Below are 14,958 nucleotides of genomic sequence, written 5' to 3' on the forward strand. Positions count from 1 at the left end.
CAAACAAGAAGCTCGCTCTTTTCATCGGCCAGCTCTACAGTTTCCGTCGAACATTGAGCTGCGGTTCAGCAAAGTGCGGACGGCCAAAAAAAAGAAAGACAAAGCAGGCCGAAAGTTGGGCAAAGGTGGTAACGTTGGCGAAGGCCTTCGGAAAACGAGTGATCTGAGCCTTCGTGACACAAGTAACTTTGTGCTTTGGGAATACTCTGTGCGTTGCCCCTCATCTTATATTATCGCACATTCTGATCTCAAGTTTAGGAGGAACACCCGCCTATTATCCCTAATTTTGGAATGGGCAGTTCACTTGTCAATTACTATCGAAAGAAAGATGAAAAGGATGAACATGTTCCCAAGGTTAGTCGGAGATTATGTGCTGCCAGAAGGATCTGAGCTAGTAACAGGCTGACCTTGGTGTTCCCTTTGTTCTTGAACCTCAAGACGAATCTCCTTTCATGAAATTTGGCTACGTGTATCCTGGTCAGACAATCCCTGCTCTCTATAACAACCTCGTCCGTGCCCCCCTTTTCCGGCACAAGCCTTACCCCACAGATTTTCTTGTCGTAAGGTACGAAAGCGAGTATTAACATGGTCATATCTAAATAACTTTCTGAATCTAGGAGTACAATCAAAGGAGAGACCAGGTACTATATCCGGGAAATAAAGAATCTGTATGTCATTGGACAAACATACCCCGTCACGGAGGTGCCAGGACCTCACTCTCGGAAGATCACCAACACTATCAAGTATCGACTGCAAATTATTGCCTTCAAATTGCTCAGGAAGAGTCAAGGAGAGCGGCTGAAGATATCGAGACTGATGAAATATTTTCCAGACCAGAATGAGCTACAAATGCGCCAGAGACTCAAGGTATCTCATAATGTTTCGATTTTTGTCTATTTCAATGACACGGCCACAGGAATTTATGGAATATCACCGACGTGGTCCCCACCAAGGTTTTTGGCGTCTCAAGGCCTCCTGCCCTATTCCATCGGATGCAGAAATGCTCAAGATGGTCGGACCAGAACAGGTGGTGCTCACGGAAAGCATGCAGGTTGGTCAACGTCATCTCCAAGATGCAGGTTACAGTCAAGCGGCGGATGTCGCGGAAGGTGATGAATCTAACCTTTCTATTGAGCAACAACTGGCGCCTTGGATAACTACCAAAAACTTTCTCTTTGCAACGCAAGCTAAAGCTATGCTTCGGCTGCATGGAGAAGGTGATCCTACTGGCCGCGGTGAAGCATTCAGCTTTATTCGCATATCTATGAAGGATATTTTCGTCAAAGCTGGAGAGGATTACGAGCAGAAAATGGGTAATTGTTAAACCAAATTTTCATGTTCTTCATGTCATATTTATCTTCTCCATCACAGCCGAAGCAGAAAATAGGCCCAAATCTGCCCACCGATACAACGTTGCTGAACAACAACTCATCTATAAGTCTGAAATTGAACGGATCTGGAAGGCACAATTTGATTCCCTTAGCCGGAAAGATGAGCCCAAGTTGTTGCCCGAAGACGAAAACAAAGACGTTGTCAAGAAACCTCTACAACGACAGGGGACTCAGCCATATATTTCCGCGATATTACCGATGCCAGCTGCAGGCCCTTCTGCGCGCTCTTCCCCTGCTTTCAGTCGGGGTTCATCTCTAGAACGGGAAGGCAGCATTGGGCCTGAGGGAAGTAGAAAGGTTTTGAGGATAAAACGACTGGTATGTGCACGCGCTCTGACTTTTTTATACATTTATCCGAGGCTTACCCATCTGGAGGTTGATGGTATTTGGCGCACGGAAATCATTCGCGACCCCGCCGTCATACGCGCCTACGTGCGCGGACGGCAACTTCTCGAGGAAGAAGCCACCCTTGCCGATAGCTTGGCGCCGACAGGCGATGCCGATAAGGACAAACGTGCCAAGAAGCGGTTGGTTCATTTTCATTGGGGACATCAATTGTTATTGATATCGGGTCAGACTCGAAGAAGAAATTGCTCGAATGAAAAAGAACCAAGAGAGACGCTTGCATAGAAAGAACGCTAAAATCGTCAAGGAGGGTGGTACGCCCATGCAGCTCAACCGGCCTGTGAAGCCAGATACAACGGTACATGTTTTTTCTTGTAGTCATCATGAAACAAGGCTTAACAAGGCTTTAATGATAGAGACGATGCGGTCATTGCGGTCAGATGGGTCACATGAGTACGTCGTCTTCGCATATCACTCCTCTTTCTTCATCTCACACGGAAACTTGCAGAAACAAATCGAAAATGCCCACGTTGGGCAGAGTTCAACAGTGGTACTGCTCCGACCGCGCCAACCCCATCTGGCTCTGCAACAAGCCCACCACCTGCCTCTGCCACCTTGCCGTCGAATCTTGGCTTCAACCGGGGTCCCTCCAACACGCCGTTCGGATTCCCGGCAGCTGTCCCTTCGCCCTTGGCAACAAGCCCTCCAATGTCTGCTATGGTCATTGATAATGACATAATTCCTCCGACACCGTCTGGGTCGGGACCTAAAATTAAACTAACTTTGAAGCGTAATTGACGTAATTGAGAGCAGCGACGTGTCCGGACTATAGCACTTTGAACTTTATGCATTGTACAGAAAATAAACATACATGTCACACTAATAATTGTTGTTGAGATAAGAGGTTGTCATTAGAGAGGTATTAAGACTATGTTACGCAGCAGCCATCTCAATATCTCTGGGGCCTTCGAGCATGCGATTTTCAGCTTGAGATGCAGGATGTTGTTTCTTGTAGTCATTATTGATGGTGACGAGTAGATTCAGGATAAGTTCCGCGTGTCGCTTGCGCTCTTCGTCTGAGATACGATTCTGGAGCTCGATCTTGCCCAGCTCCTTGGGTAGTTCTTCCGAGTCTGGCGACCTGCCAGGGCCCATAATGGGGGAGGCAATCGAGCGAAGACTTGGGAGAACATTCGTCTGTAGGCGAGGGGAGGAGTGGGTCGAGCTGGGAGTTGATTCCCGTGACGACGACGGTGAGGGCGAACGATACATGCGATGCAAAGGAGGAAGCTTGTATTGGATGTCCCCTGATGTCAAGAGAGGATAGAGTGGGCTAGGCTTTGATATCGAAGAAGAGGAGAGTTTCGCGGGAAGGCCTCGGTGAGCAGGGAACGATACTTTGGGCTCTACGGGCTCTGGTCTGCTAGCTGCCGTCTGAACGGCACCAGGGTCGCTCTTCAAAGGTATGATAGGGCGCATGGCCTTGGACATGTATTCGGGCGGAGCGAGGTGAGCAACTGGAGGAGCCCCCCTAGAAGTGCGCAGGTAGTCAAAGGTATCCGACATTTGGAGAGGGGCTTGTGGAGGGGTAGTTGTAACGGGGGTAGATACATTGGATTGCGGAGAGCCGTTGTCGAGAGGTGGGGTGGGATGGTGGTAATGCTGATTGGCGAAAGAGTTTGGCGACGATGCGTACTTGGCCGAGGCGCGGCGACCATGCTGAGGACCGTAATCGCTGGTTGGAGAGTAGTTGATAGAGGAATCGTTCATAGACGAGTACATGTTGGTGTAGTGTCCACCTTGAACCGATGGGTGGCTGGATCTGGAACTATGATAAGTGCTTGGGGCGTATTGTTGAGAAGAGCTGTTCGAGTAGTGATCATAGTTCGTAGGCACCGGTAGGCCAGGCATCCCGGCAAGACCAAGTTGACTCAAATTGGTAGCGTCGAAATAAGCGTCTGTGGGGAGATTTGGACTGGGCACCGGCTGATGCCGAGTCCCACCAGAAACATCGCGGCCGAGGGTGACGAGGAACTCGTTTACGGCTGCGAGCTCCTCTGGGGTGCGGATGTCCAAGGAGACAGAGCGCGGGTTGAAAGAGGTGTTGTAGTTTCCACCCGAGTTGCCATGCTGGTGGTAGACGAGATTATTCAGACGTTCTGCCATTCCTGCAAGGGACGGTTAGAATTTCACGACAAGCAGGGGTGGAGAGAAACTCACGCGGATCATAAGCAGGATTGACACGTCTCTTTTTCATGTCCGTGAAAAAGTCATCGACGCTATAGTCGTGCGAACGCTTGGAGCCAATCGGTATTGATACATCTTCGGGTCTCAAAACTTCCCAGGAGGGAAGAGATTGGTTATCCATGAACATATCGTGTGGCGGATGACCATGAGCGTGGGCAGAGGAGTGGCCTAATTCTGGAGAAGGTGTCGGTAAGAGACCAAAAGGAGATCCTGTTAGTAAAAGTTCAGCGCCAAGGCGATGGCCGGAGGGAGACGCAGAGACTAACCATCAGACTCGGACGAAGAGTGGGACTTTGAGCGAGAGGCAGGCACTCTGTGTAGTTGGGTGCTGGAGGCGGGTTTGGATGACGATTTTACATCGGATGCGCGAGTGGCAGATTCGCCGCGAACGCGAGAAACGTAGGCGGGATCAACGACGGTGATGGCCTTGGAATGCTTGTGCTGCTGATGATGCTCCTCTGTGTGAATTTTCTCATGTTTCTTTAGATCCTGGGGACGCTTGAAAGACTTTTTGCAAATCTTATCGAGATTATGTGAGATTCAGGGTAACGGAGGGAAGGTAAAATCGACTAACTTCGCAGACGTGGGGCTTGAGCGGTGTATGGACTATCACAAAGGGTCAATATAGATGGGATGATAATAGAAAATAAAGCGAACGAACCCCTCAGATGACTAGTGATATGGTCGCGCTTTGCGCAGGATGTTCCGCAGTCTTTCCACTTGCAGGTAAGACAGAGGTTGTTTGTGCTCTTTCTTCCGATGTGATCGTTGCAGAGATGGTTATAGAGTGTTTCTGGGTCGACAAAGGACTGAGTACAGTCCTGCCAAAGACATCTATGAGACTCGGTGGGAGGCGGGGCTGAAGGGGTAGAATTGTTGGGGCTGTCTGGTGTTGCGGATGGGGAAGCTGAAGGCGAAGGGGGAAGAGCGGTGGGCATTGTGGGCAAGAAATATGCGCAATCCGTAGTGATCATGTTTTAAACTGTTTTAAATCTCTAAAAAGTGCCAAGTATACCCAAGCTTGGCCCGAAGCTTGGCAAGAACAAACAGCCAAGCCGAAATGCCAAGCAATTTACAAGCAAAGCCAAGCACAATAATGCCAAGCACAGTAAATGCCAAGACTATAGGCCAAGCCATCACATGACTCACTCCGCGCCATTCACTCTTACAACCTTGACCCACTCCCGATAGTTAAAGTTCCCTTGTCTATCCGTAAACGGTCCTTTGAGAAATCTGTCCATCTGATCACAGTCAATACACCAAAATGTCACACTACCCACACAATTCTTACCTCGTGCACCTCCATTCTATCTCCAACCTCACTCAACCACTTCTTCATCTCTTCTACTTTCACAACTCCCGTGTCACCCTCGTCAAATGACTCGAACGCTTCTACAAGCTCCGCCTCCGTGTCAAACTCAAACAATCGCTCACTCATCATCGTCAGGAACATCGTAAAGTTGATCCCTCGTCCGTCCTCGGAAGAGGTTGACTTGTTATGGCTTCCAGGTCGTGCACTTAGAAGATCATCCATCATCCTCTTTGAAGGCGAGATCCCTGACATGCGCATGAAATCTCCACTATTCTCGAAACATACCCAGGCTCACCTAGACTCGTAAAGATCTCCTTCAAATCACTCTCATTCACCCATCCGTCTTTGTCGTGGTCGATCAACTGAAATGCTTCCTTGAACTGCTGTACCTGCGGCGCTTGGAACAGCGAGAATACTCCAGATGGCTCGCGTCGTGCACGCGACTTTTGACCTTGCGTCGCCGTTGGTGAGAGGTAGTCTGGGTACTTTGACATTGCGACAGTGAACGATCCAAGTTGCCTTGTTTAAACCAACTTTGTGGCTGTGCCATTCACGCCCCCTAGTAATTCTATTTTAAAACTGGTACATAGTATTTTTACGCCTTTCTCGAGTACTGTCTCCACATCAGATAAAGTACGAATCCTCGAGGTAACCACTTGAAGATGTAAAATAACCATGCATGTCCACCTATCGACAAATATCTCGGCGGTGACTTTTGAAGCGCTTTCGAGACTACTTGTTTTGAAAGGACATCACTTGGCATGGATTGTGGGCCTTGGCTCGCATGAATTCGCTGCATGATGTTGGGGAGGTAGTCCGAGTATAGGGTATCAGGTGACAGCGTAAACCGAGAAGCTCCGTTTGATGAGATGTTTGACCTCACAGCGCCTGGAGCAACGTGAAGCACCGATATATTGAACGGCTTGCACTCCATGAACAGCACTTCGCTGATGCTTTGTACAGCCGCCTTGGAAGCGCAATAAATACCGTTCCAAGGTGTAGAGCTGCGGCAGTAGTTGGAAACCAGGAGGTATCGGATAAATGACGGGCTTACATCTCTCCGACTACAGACCCAATGTTGACGATCAGTCCGCTGCGTCGTTTAGCCATGATGGGGACAACTGCTTTGCAGACCCGTAGAATGGCGTAGGTGTTAGTGTCAAATACCTCTTTGACGTATTCTATGGGTTGTTCCACGATGGGACCTGTTCAAACGTGAGCTAAGTGCGGAGGCCAAGATAGAGAGGCCAAGAACCTGCACTAATCAACCCTGCGTTGTTCACAACAATGTCAATCTTCCCCTCCACCTCTATGATGTGGTTGAGCACGCTCTGGACACTCTCGTCGCTCGTAACGTCAAGGGCGAGCTTTTGAACCGAGGAGTCATCGAAATCGGCAATAGTTTCCACTCTGCGAGAGGTTGCGTAGACTTTGCATCCTTGGCGTGCAAATTCTTCGCACCTAGTTATGTTAGCGGTCAACGTTCGCCAGAGATTAACCGTTTAGGAGACTCACAGAGCGTAGCCTATCCCACCTGTGGTACAACCTGTCACCAGAACAACTCGAGTCATTGGACTATGAAGCGTGGAAACGTATCAATCAACGTAACAATAGACGTGTTGATGATGGTACTTACACAGTCTTACACTCGTCTTGTTACCCGACATATGTAGTGCAGGCCGCTGCATGGAAAGGAATAACCGACGCTTAACCGTTTCTTGGCGTTCCTGGGCAAAATGATGACGGGTACCTGGCCGTTTAGTGATCGGTGCCCTTACCACTCCAGTCCGCAGTTTGCTTGAACACTTACAACTGCAATTTGTCTACGTGAATTATTCACCACCTTTCCACTCATTCACCCATCTCTCGCTTCTAGATGAAGCTGCCTCACCTCTTCCTGGTTTTCTTGGCGGCATATTTCGCTCGAGCACACCCTTCAGCTCCCGACGCCAGCGCTCTCCTTTCGCCTAGGGCAACTACATGCAACGGCCATGCTGAATTCTGCGATCGAACGTTTGGCAACGTTACCTTTGTCGGCGCGCACGACTCTTACGCGATAGGGGTCAACAACCGTAGGCTTCTAAATTGTCTCACCCGTCCTTCTTCTCAACGTTCTCCATCAGTGGCCGTTAACCAGGATCAAAGCAGTATGTTCAATTTCCCCGTCACCTTTACACAGCTCTGAGGACGCAACGCAGTAACCCAACAATTGAATGATGGGATTCGCATGCTTCAAATGCAAGCTCACAACCAGAGTAATGTCATACGCCTTTGCCACACTTCTTGCGTTTGTTCCTTTTATGGTGATCTCGCGTTGATCTGAACCATTTATTTCTGTAGAGTTTACTCGATGGCGGCACATTAGAGGATTACCTGAAAACAGGCGAGTTTGACTGTCCACACCATTTTCCTTCGCTAACCAGGTTTCGTCATGTCAGTCAAAACATGGCTTGTCGCCAATCCCAACGAAGGTAACTCTTGTTCCATGGTGTCCGCTGAACCCTCTCACACTCGCCCAATAGTCTTATCGCTCCTCATTGTGAACATTGACGACATGCCTGCGTCGAGTTATGCGCCGGTTTTCGTGGCGGCTGGTCTTGACACTCTTTCTTACGCCCCATCGACATCCCCCATCGCCGTATCTGGTTGGCCAACTCTTGGGTCCATGATTGATTCTGGTAAACGTCTGGTGACTTTCCTCGACAACGGCGCCGACCTGACGTCTGTCCCATACCTCATCGACGGTGCGTAACTGCAAACACTCCATCAAGTTGACTGTTTGACCACGATGTTTTCTAGAATTTACAAATATCTGGGAGACGGCTTACGACGTCACTGATCCTGCTTTTGACTGCAACGTGAACAGGACTCATGCGACGGACACAAGCACGCAGATGTATCTCATCAACCACTTTTTGGATAGACTCCTCCTTGGCCAGCCAGTGCCTTATGTGGACAAAGCGAACGTAACCAATGCAGCGACGGGAGCTGGCTCGCTCGGCGCCCAGGTTACTACGTGTGTTGCAGCCTATGGGCGCCCGCCAAATTTCATGCTCGTGGATGTAAGCGACAGTTTACATGATTTCATTACGCGTATATTGACGCGATTCGCAGTTCTATGAATACGGAGGTGGCTCTGTTTTCCAAGTCGCAGCGTCGATAAACGGCGTCACGTACAGCCCGACCACGCCTGTAGCCACACCTGTTACTAGTACCAGTACTGCGACCACCTTGGGATCTGTGTCTACATCCACATCCACGTCTAACACCAAATCATCGTCTGCGAAGCAAACGTCAAACCCACTTTCGCTGCTGGCTGGCGGAGTGATTGGACTTTTAGTTAGTCTATCGTGAACATTTAGAATTCGTATAATACCATGGACAATATGATACCTACTTTGAAAACATGTCACCGTTTACGCTCCAGCTTCCACTTGTAAACCCTGGGTTTATAGGTCGTCTCATCCACCTTTTGACTCGACTTCCGCCGTCTGCCCTTGCGTGCATCGATTTCATCTTGATCCTCCTCCTCATCTTCGTCGTTTTCTCCCTCAACTTTCTCCACTCCCCGTATCTTCTTGCGCCCACCCTTTCCCATCATAAGACGCTGCATTTCAAATTCTCGCTGAGCGTAACGCAATGACTGGTCTCGCCCTAGCCGTGCCGATAATTCTGTCAAGAGTCGCTTTTTGCTCTCCCTTGCTAGCGCTTGCGTTTCCCGAGCATCCTCATCGTCTTGGGGGGAAGACTCGACGACCTCTTTTATCGATTTTTTCTTTGAGGCAGTCGACGCCCAGCCAAGGTCCTGTTGAACCTCTTTGGGATGGGATGGCTCTTCAATGGTACGTTTTCTTTTGCTACCAAGCTTCTTCGCTATGCAAAATTTCGTCAATGCAACTTTCTGGCGTAGTGATAGAAATACCTTCTTCCGAACTTTCCGCGAATATAATATGTCCTGGCCTCCGCTTCCTTCCTCCTGGCCTCTGGGAAAGCATACCAGCGTCCAAAAGTGTCTGGTACTCTTCGTCATCGAGCTCTTCCTCAACCTCATCGTCACTGGCTGCTCCCGTTGGCTTCAAGAGATCCGCCATCTCCGTTAATTGTGATTTGATTTTATCAATTTTCTGAGAAATGTTAGATAAAATATGAACACCCTGGATGACGCGTACCTTGAGCCCAGCTGATCTCATTGTCCGAACATAATTTTCATCTTGGGTCTTTAATACTTTGACTATATCGGAAGGAAGGGCGACATTGCCTCTGTCTTTGACGTGAACACCACCCTAGAGAATTGAGTCAACGAATGTTTAAATTGCAGCATCCTCTATCACCTTTGTCTTCTCCCTTTTCATCGAGAAATAAAATTCATCTTTATTCCTTTCTGCGGCCTTTTGTTTGAAACGCGTGAGGCGATCCTGCTTGGAGTGATAATCGCGAGCACGCTTGACATAGTCGGCATGTTTTTCAAGGACGCCGAACTTTGCCCTGTGTGCAAGCTGAGAGCGCTCCTTGTGGTTGCGCCTGTGTATTGAATTTCTTAGGGAGGAGGTCATGGTGAGCACGAGGATAGGAAAGTGTGACGTGACAAGTCACAGAATCGCCGCAAAAAGAAATTGTGTGTCCGAAAAGCGACTCAATTGCCCTTGCATTTGCACAATTTCCGCCTTGTCGGTATGAGCTTTCAGCATTTTCGCCTGGGAGAACTTCCCCTGCACCAGCAACAACAAAGTATTTCGTCCCCGCTCAATTCCCAATCCATACTCACCTATCCAACATTTTAGCCACTCCTTCTTCCACTTTTCCCAGCAATCCTCACAAATCAGTCTCTTCTTCCTCATCAAAGCAACCTTATGGGTCAGGAGACTCGGACGACGGCTACACCCTCGTCTTTCCCAATCTCGATGAGTTTCAGGCTTGGCGTGCTAATGAGGAGGAGCGGCAAATGGTCGAGTTCGTCAAGGTTTGAATCTTCCTCTCGCTCAGTTTTGTGAAACCCATCATCGCTAGTAGGGCGATACTCATGGAAGCAAGGCCGTCCCACCGCGTTTCAAGGACCACACTAAGCTAGTCTGTGCGAGACATTCACGAAGTGGCAGAAAGAAGTATGTCAAGAAACATCCAGAGAGAGTTCGAAAGGTTCCCAGTCGCAAGGTACTTGATCAGCAATATCTATCGAAATGATCCTCAATGTGCGCAGCTCGAAGGTCAAGGTTGTCCAGCATCTATAAGCTACAAGACTTACTTCGACACGGAGGAAGTGCGCGCTTGTTGTAAGTATCCAGCGCACTCGCACTCCAGAAACCCAATGACCGTTTCACTCAGATATATCCCAGCATTCACATGAGATTGGTGTCGCAAATTTGCCTTACACGCGACGCGGCCGCAAGGCTGCTGTCCAATCAGAGAAAGAACGTGGCCGCAAAAGCATGAGCGCTCCAGAGGGCGGCAGTGTAATATCGCCTCTACGAGTGCCAGCGCATCTGTCGCACCTTCAAACACCCAACCTAATAATACATTCGTGTCTGCGGTATCCATGCTAGCTCCTCTCCCCGTCCAGCCCTCATATCCAACTTCGCACCCCCAGCCATACGGCTACCAAGTTCAGCATCAGCAACAACAACCGCAACAACACCAATACGCCCCCCTCGCAGGACACCAAAGCATATCACATGAGCGATGGGAAAATATGGCGACACTCTTCCACACAATACGCGATCATGCTAGAGCGTTTGAATATCCTACTGCCAGCGTTGCGGCACTAGAAACGGTGCTCATAAGGCTATACTTAGAGAGCCCGATGGGAGTGGGAGTTGGAATGGGGGTACAGCCGAACCTAGGGGTTATTTTACAGCATGGAATGGGACAGCAGCGGCCGGCTACACAAGCCAACAGCGATGTCAACGGTGTTCCTGTTAATGAGGAGCCATGATGTCATGAAGCGTGACACTTTGATTGCATTTTAGTCTACCCCCCTTGTATTTAATGTCTTTGCCTTTATTCATTCTTCTTGTTCCACTCTTTCCTCATGTCCGCCCTAAATTTTGCAAGGCAGGCCTTTGGCAGGGAGAAACCTCGTGTTTGTTGTCCCCCTCTTTTTACTCATTATCGCTCTGACCCTGCCTGTTAATTAGTCCTCGATCACTGATTGGGTCGAAATCTTGACATCGGCGGGCATCGAGGAGGAAGCGTACGACGGGTGAGTACTCGAACCATGCTGCCATCCCGATGTGCACCAAATAAACCCCACAGCATCCCAGAACTAGTCGATTCGATCAACCTCCAACCCACCGGGTATGTCATCAGGGTCCACGTGCAACAGCCCCCCCTTACCCTTTCTCGCACTCCAGTCCAGCAGAAGCGTCACGGGCACTCAGGAAGAAACTCAAGCATGGCAGTCCACATCAGCAGTACCGTGCTTTGGTGGTTCGTAGCCTCCTCGCACCGTCTTGAGGCTTGCTGCCTTATCTTGCACCTTCCAAATGCTAGCTTCTCAAGGCTCTTGTGGAAAATTGTGGTCACAAATTCCAGAGTACGTCGTCTACTCGAGGGTCCACTGCTAAACTAATACGTTCGAGCAGCCACGTTCGCGGATGGGCATCTCACCGATGCACTGAAGCAGATTGCAAATGATTCCCAAACTGATAGGAGAGTGAAGAAAAAGCTGATTCTCGTGCTCACCTCTTGGCGTGATCAATTCAAGTCGGATCCTTCCATGTCTCTCGTTGCGGGCTTGCTCAAGCAATGTCGCGGAACCGGTCAGCGTCTCAGCCAGGCAGAGCTGACCACGTTGGCGGGTTTGCACGGCGTTTCGGAAGATAAGAAAAAGAGCGAAAAGGAAGAATTAAAGAAGAAGGCAAAGCAAGAGAAGGAAGCGAAAGAACGAGCGCGGAGAGAACTGGAAGCACAGCGGAGCGTTAAGACGAAGCGCGTTCCCTTCAATTTTGAGAAGGTGGTTGTTGTCAATTTGGTATAGCAAGATGAATCTCTGACTTTTTAAAGGATAAACCGAAAGTTCTGGCGAGTATCGTTGACGCTTCTCAAGCATCTAGTAATCTCGTCAACTCTATCACAGTTTGTCTTCAACGTTATACACGGTGTTCAATTTTCGTTGATTGCAGCAACAGCTCGTAAACCCAGAGGTGGACAGTCTTCTGACAAACGAACGCGTCCAGGACTGTCTACAGAAAGCCAAACAGGCCGCAAAGGTTGTTGTTCGCTATATTCAGGTAGGAGGGTCTCCATCTAACCTGATAATATACTCAAGCTTCCTGTGGTAGCTCGTTGAGAACGAAGAGCTGATCGGTACACTTATCGAAACCAACGAACGGATCGTGGCAGCGTTAGAAATGTACGACAAGCTGTCAACGACAGATCCCAGTTCAGACGCAGATATCTCTCGCGCCATCACATCAGGGCTAGCTGCTGCCAATATCACAGATGAAAGGGAGGTGGCCAAGTTGCAGGGAAAGCAACGCGCTGCTGTGGCAAAAGCACAGTTGACGAAAGGAAAAGACAATCCTGTCCAGCTTTACCCTGACTTGGAGGATCTTAACTTTGGACCTCTGGGAGCTTCTTCGACAAACCTTCCTCCACCAATACGACCTTCAGCTCTTTCAGACGACGGAGAGCAGGACGATATCGAAAAGAGAGGATCATTATCAGATTTTAGCGACTATGAGTCATCGGATGAGGAAACCCACAAAGCCGTTGCTGGACCCTCCTCGAAGCGAAATTATGTAACAGTTTCTGACGACGACGATGGATTTGCAACTATCGCTCGCGAAGCAGCATCTACCACAAGTGGTGTGGCTGATGACCCCTTTGCTGACCCTTTTGCTGACGATACTGAGAGTGGAACGTATAGAAGATGACGGCTGTTCAGTCGGCATAGAATTGGATTTTACTGGTTAAATGATCTATATCAAGGCGGAGGAACCATGTATATTAGGATAGCTTGTTTTTGGATTTCAGATGAGGATGTCCGTTGGAAGTGCGCGACGAGGAATCCCATAGGCGTTGGGAATCTTGTTCACAGCCATATAAAAATCAAAAGCAGGGAGGATGTTCATATTCATCAGGCATCTTCCCACTGTATAATATTCTTCCCATCACTGGAACCAATCCAGAACGGCTTCAGCGCAGTGGGCAGACGTATCCCCGTAATTTCCCCGGCATCGTCTAGGATTGCTCCATTCTCGAGTAGGGCAACGATCAGTCGTGGAATTGCCGCGGCGGTGCCGTTCAGAGTGTGAGCAAACGGAAGTCGCGCTGGCGTTGGAGATGGCTCGCCTTGGTGCGATGACCCTTGTGGGCGATAGCGAATATGCAGACGCCGTGATTGGTAGTCTGTACAATTTGAGAGAGATGTTACTTCTCCCCAACCTCCACGACCAGGCATCCAGGCCTCCATGTCATATTTGCGATAGGCACTCGCGCCCAACTCTGGTGTGGGCATGTCGAGAATCCTGGGTAAAATTCAGAGGGAGGAAAAGATACATAGTGATATTCATACCTGAAAGGGATACCCAAACCCTGTAGTATGGACTTTTGGATGGTCATCATCTCTTCCATCATTGCCTCACTCTCCCCCTCTGCAGTCACAGTAAACAGCTCCACCTTTGTGAATTGATGGACTCGATAAAGACCACGAGTGTCAGCAGATCTGGCACCCGCTTCAGCTCGAAAGGCGTGTCCCACGCCGACAACTTTCAAAGGCAACGCAAGCGAGGAGAAAACTTTGTTGGCGAACATCCCAGCTAAAGGGATTTCAGAAGTTCCTGAGAGAACGAGTTCTGGAGATGAGGGATGGGTAGAAGATATGTGATACATGTGCGACACGGGAGGATCAGAATCATCCCGAGGCTGAAATCCACAGCGAAGAGCAATGTCTGAGCGTACCACATCAGGAGCGGTTACAGGTGTGAAGCCGTGCTTGAGTGCTATTGACATGGCGTAGTTGGTCAATGCGAGCTCCAGAAGCGCTGCTTCGTTTTTGAGAAAGTACCATGACGACCCCGTCACCGTTGAACCGCTTTCTAGGTCGAGCAAACCGAATTTCTGGCATACTGTCACGTGATCGCGTTGAGGGTTTGAAGGTATAGCATGACCGTACTCTGCCAGAGTGACGGCGGCAGACTCGGGGCCCAATGGTGCACTTGGATGTGTGTCGTTGGGGATGGAGAGGGCAAAGTGAAGACATTCCTGTTCAGCGAGATGAAGTTGGGCTTCCAGTTCCTTTACTTCGGTTTTAAGTTTTGTCGCCTCCGCACGGATATTCTCCTTCTCTGCGTCGTTAGAACTACTTCGAATGCGTTCGCCAACCATAGAACGAATGTTTCTTTTAGCATTGAGTTCGTTTGAAATCCGCTTGCACTCATTGTAGGCCCGGGCAACCGAGGCTATGGCGTTGTGTGGTATGCGGGCCTTGCGGTTCAACGCATTAAGAGATTTTGAGGTAACATTTTCCGAGATGTCGCGATAGTTGATTCTCGGCTGAGGGAGCTCGCTAGAAGCGCTGATGTGACTACGTCTGCAGTTTCTTGGCTCATTCCAAGAATAAGTGCAAGTGTATGTAATAGAATAAAATAGAAACTCACTATATGGGAATTTACAATAGACCTGCTGCAACGCCTTGCAAGTGAAGCCATGAGAAACGACGCAGGT

The 14,958-nt window shown here is 49.3% G+C and overlaps 7 protein-coding genes across 7 annotated transcripts; 3 read left to right on the forward strand and 4 right to left on the reverse strand.

Annotated features, from left to right (window-relative positions):
- Positions 1-5,128: 5,128 nt before the first annotated feature.
- LACBIDRAFT_301068 (calcium-binding EF-hand domain-containing protein) lies at positions 5,129-5,789 on the reverse strand (the record flags this gene model as incomplete). Its single annotated transcript, XM_001873952.1, has 3 exons — positions 5,129-5,224; positions 5,275-5,540; positions 5,591-5,789. 3 exons carry the CDS (start codon positions 5,787-5,789, stop codon positions 5,129-5,131), a joined length of 561 nt encoding a protein of 186 aa, XP_001873987.1.
- A 74-nt stretch (positions 5,790-5,863) lies between these two features.
- LACBIDRAFT_187296 (oxidoreductase) lies at positions 5,864-6,869 on the reverse strand. Its single transcript, XM_001873953.1, has 4 exons — positions 6,811-6,869; positions 6,551-6,756; positions 6,350-6,500; positions 5,864-6,299 (listed from the first exon to the last, which is right to left on the reverse strand). Exons 1-4 carry the CDS (start codon positions 6,864-6,866, stop codon positions 5,891-5,893), a joined length of 822 nt encoding a protein of 273 aa, XP_001873988.1. The 5' UTR covers positions 6,867-6,869; the 3' UTR covers positions 5,864-5,890.
- Positions 6,870-7,267: 398 nt separating this feature from the next.
- Positions 7,268-8,571, forward strand: LACBIDRAFT_145571 (uncharacterized protein; the record flags this gene model as incomplete). Its single annotated transcript, XM_001873334.1, has 8 exons — positions 7,268-7,367; positions 7,419-7,442; positions 7,494-7,582; positions 7,636-7,690; positions 7,734-7,766; positions 7,818-8,039; positions 8,095-8,357; positions 8,410-8,571. Coding segments are annotated over 8 exons (948 nt in total), but the record flags the coding sequence as incomplete, so codon positions are not given.
- Positions 8,572-8,647: 76 nt separating this feature from the next.
- Positions 8,648-9,850, reverse strand: LACBIDRAFT_320789 (uncharacterized protein). The gene is made up of 4 exons (XM_001873954.1): positions 9,627-9,850; positions 9,465-9,578; positions 9,218-9,419; positions 8,648-9,168 (listed from the first exon to the last, which is right to left on the reverse strand). Exons 1-4 carry the CDS (start codon positions 9,846-9,848, stop codon positions 8,705-8,707), a joined length of 1,002 nt encoding a protein of 333 aa, XP_001873989.1. The 5' UTR covers positions 9,849-9,850; the 3' UTR covers positions 8,648-8,704.
- Positions 9,851-9,968: 118 nt separating this feature from the next.
- On the forward strand, positions 9,969-11,224 carry LACBIDRAFT_301072 (uncharacterized protein; the record flags this gene model as incomplete). The annotated part of the gene is made up of 5 exons (XM_001873335.1): positions 9,969-10,023; positions 10,077-10,255; positions 10,306-10,446; positions 10,493-10,565; positions 10,641-11,224. 5 exons carry the CDS (start codon positions 9,969-9,971, stop codon positions 11,222-11,224), a joined length of 1,032 nt encoding a protein of 343 aa, XP_001873370.1.
- Positions 11,225-11,320: 96 nt separating this feature from the next.
- On the forward strand, positions 11,321-13,206 carry LACBIDRAFT_301073 (uncharacterized protein; the record flags this gene model as incomplete). Its single annotated transcript, XM_001873336.1, has 10 exons — positions 11,321-11,371; positions 11,427-11,491; positions 11,545-11,586; positions 11,643-11,718; positions 11,782-11,824; positions 11,874-12,244; positions 12,295-12,366; positions 12,414-12,521; positions 12,573-13,098; positions 13,148-13,206. 10 exons carry the CDS (start codon positions 11,321-11,323, stop codon positions 13,204-13,206), a joined length of 1,413 nt encoding a protein of 470 aa, XP_001873371.1.
- Positions 13,207-13,369: 163 nt separating this feature from the next.
- On the reverse strand, positions 13,370-14,942 carry LACBIDRAFT_301074 (uncharacterized protein; the record flags this gene model as incomplete). Its single annotated transcript, XM_001873955.1, has 3 exons — positions 13,370-13,760; positions 13,808-14,838; positions 14,892-14,942. 3 exons carry the CDS (start codon positions 14,940-14,942, stop codon positions 13,370-13,372), a joined length of 1,473 nt encoding a protein of 490 aa, XP_001873990.1.
- Between the last annotated feature and the right edge of the window lie 16 nt (positions 14,943-14,958).

This window comes from Laccaria bicolor, genomic scaffold, assembly GCF_000143565.1.
Source record: "Laccaria bicolor S238N-H82 LACBIscaffold_1 genomic scaffold, whole genome shotgun sequence".
Lineage (NCBI taxonomy): Eukaryota > Fungi > Basidiomycota > Agaricomycetes > Agaricales > Hydnangiaceae > Laccaria > Laccaria bicolor.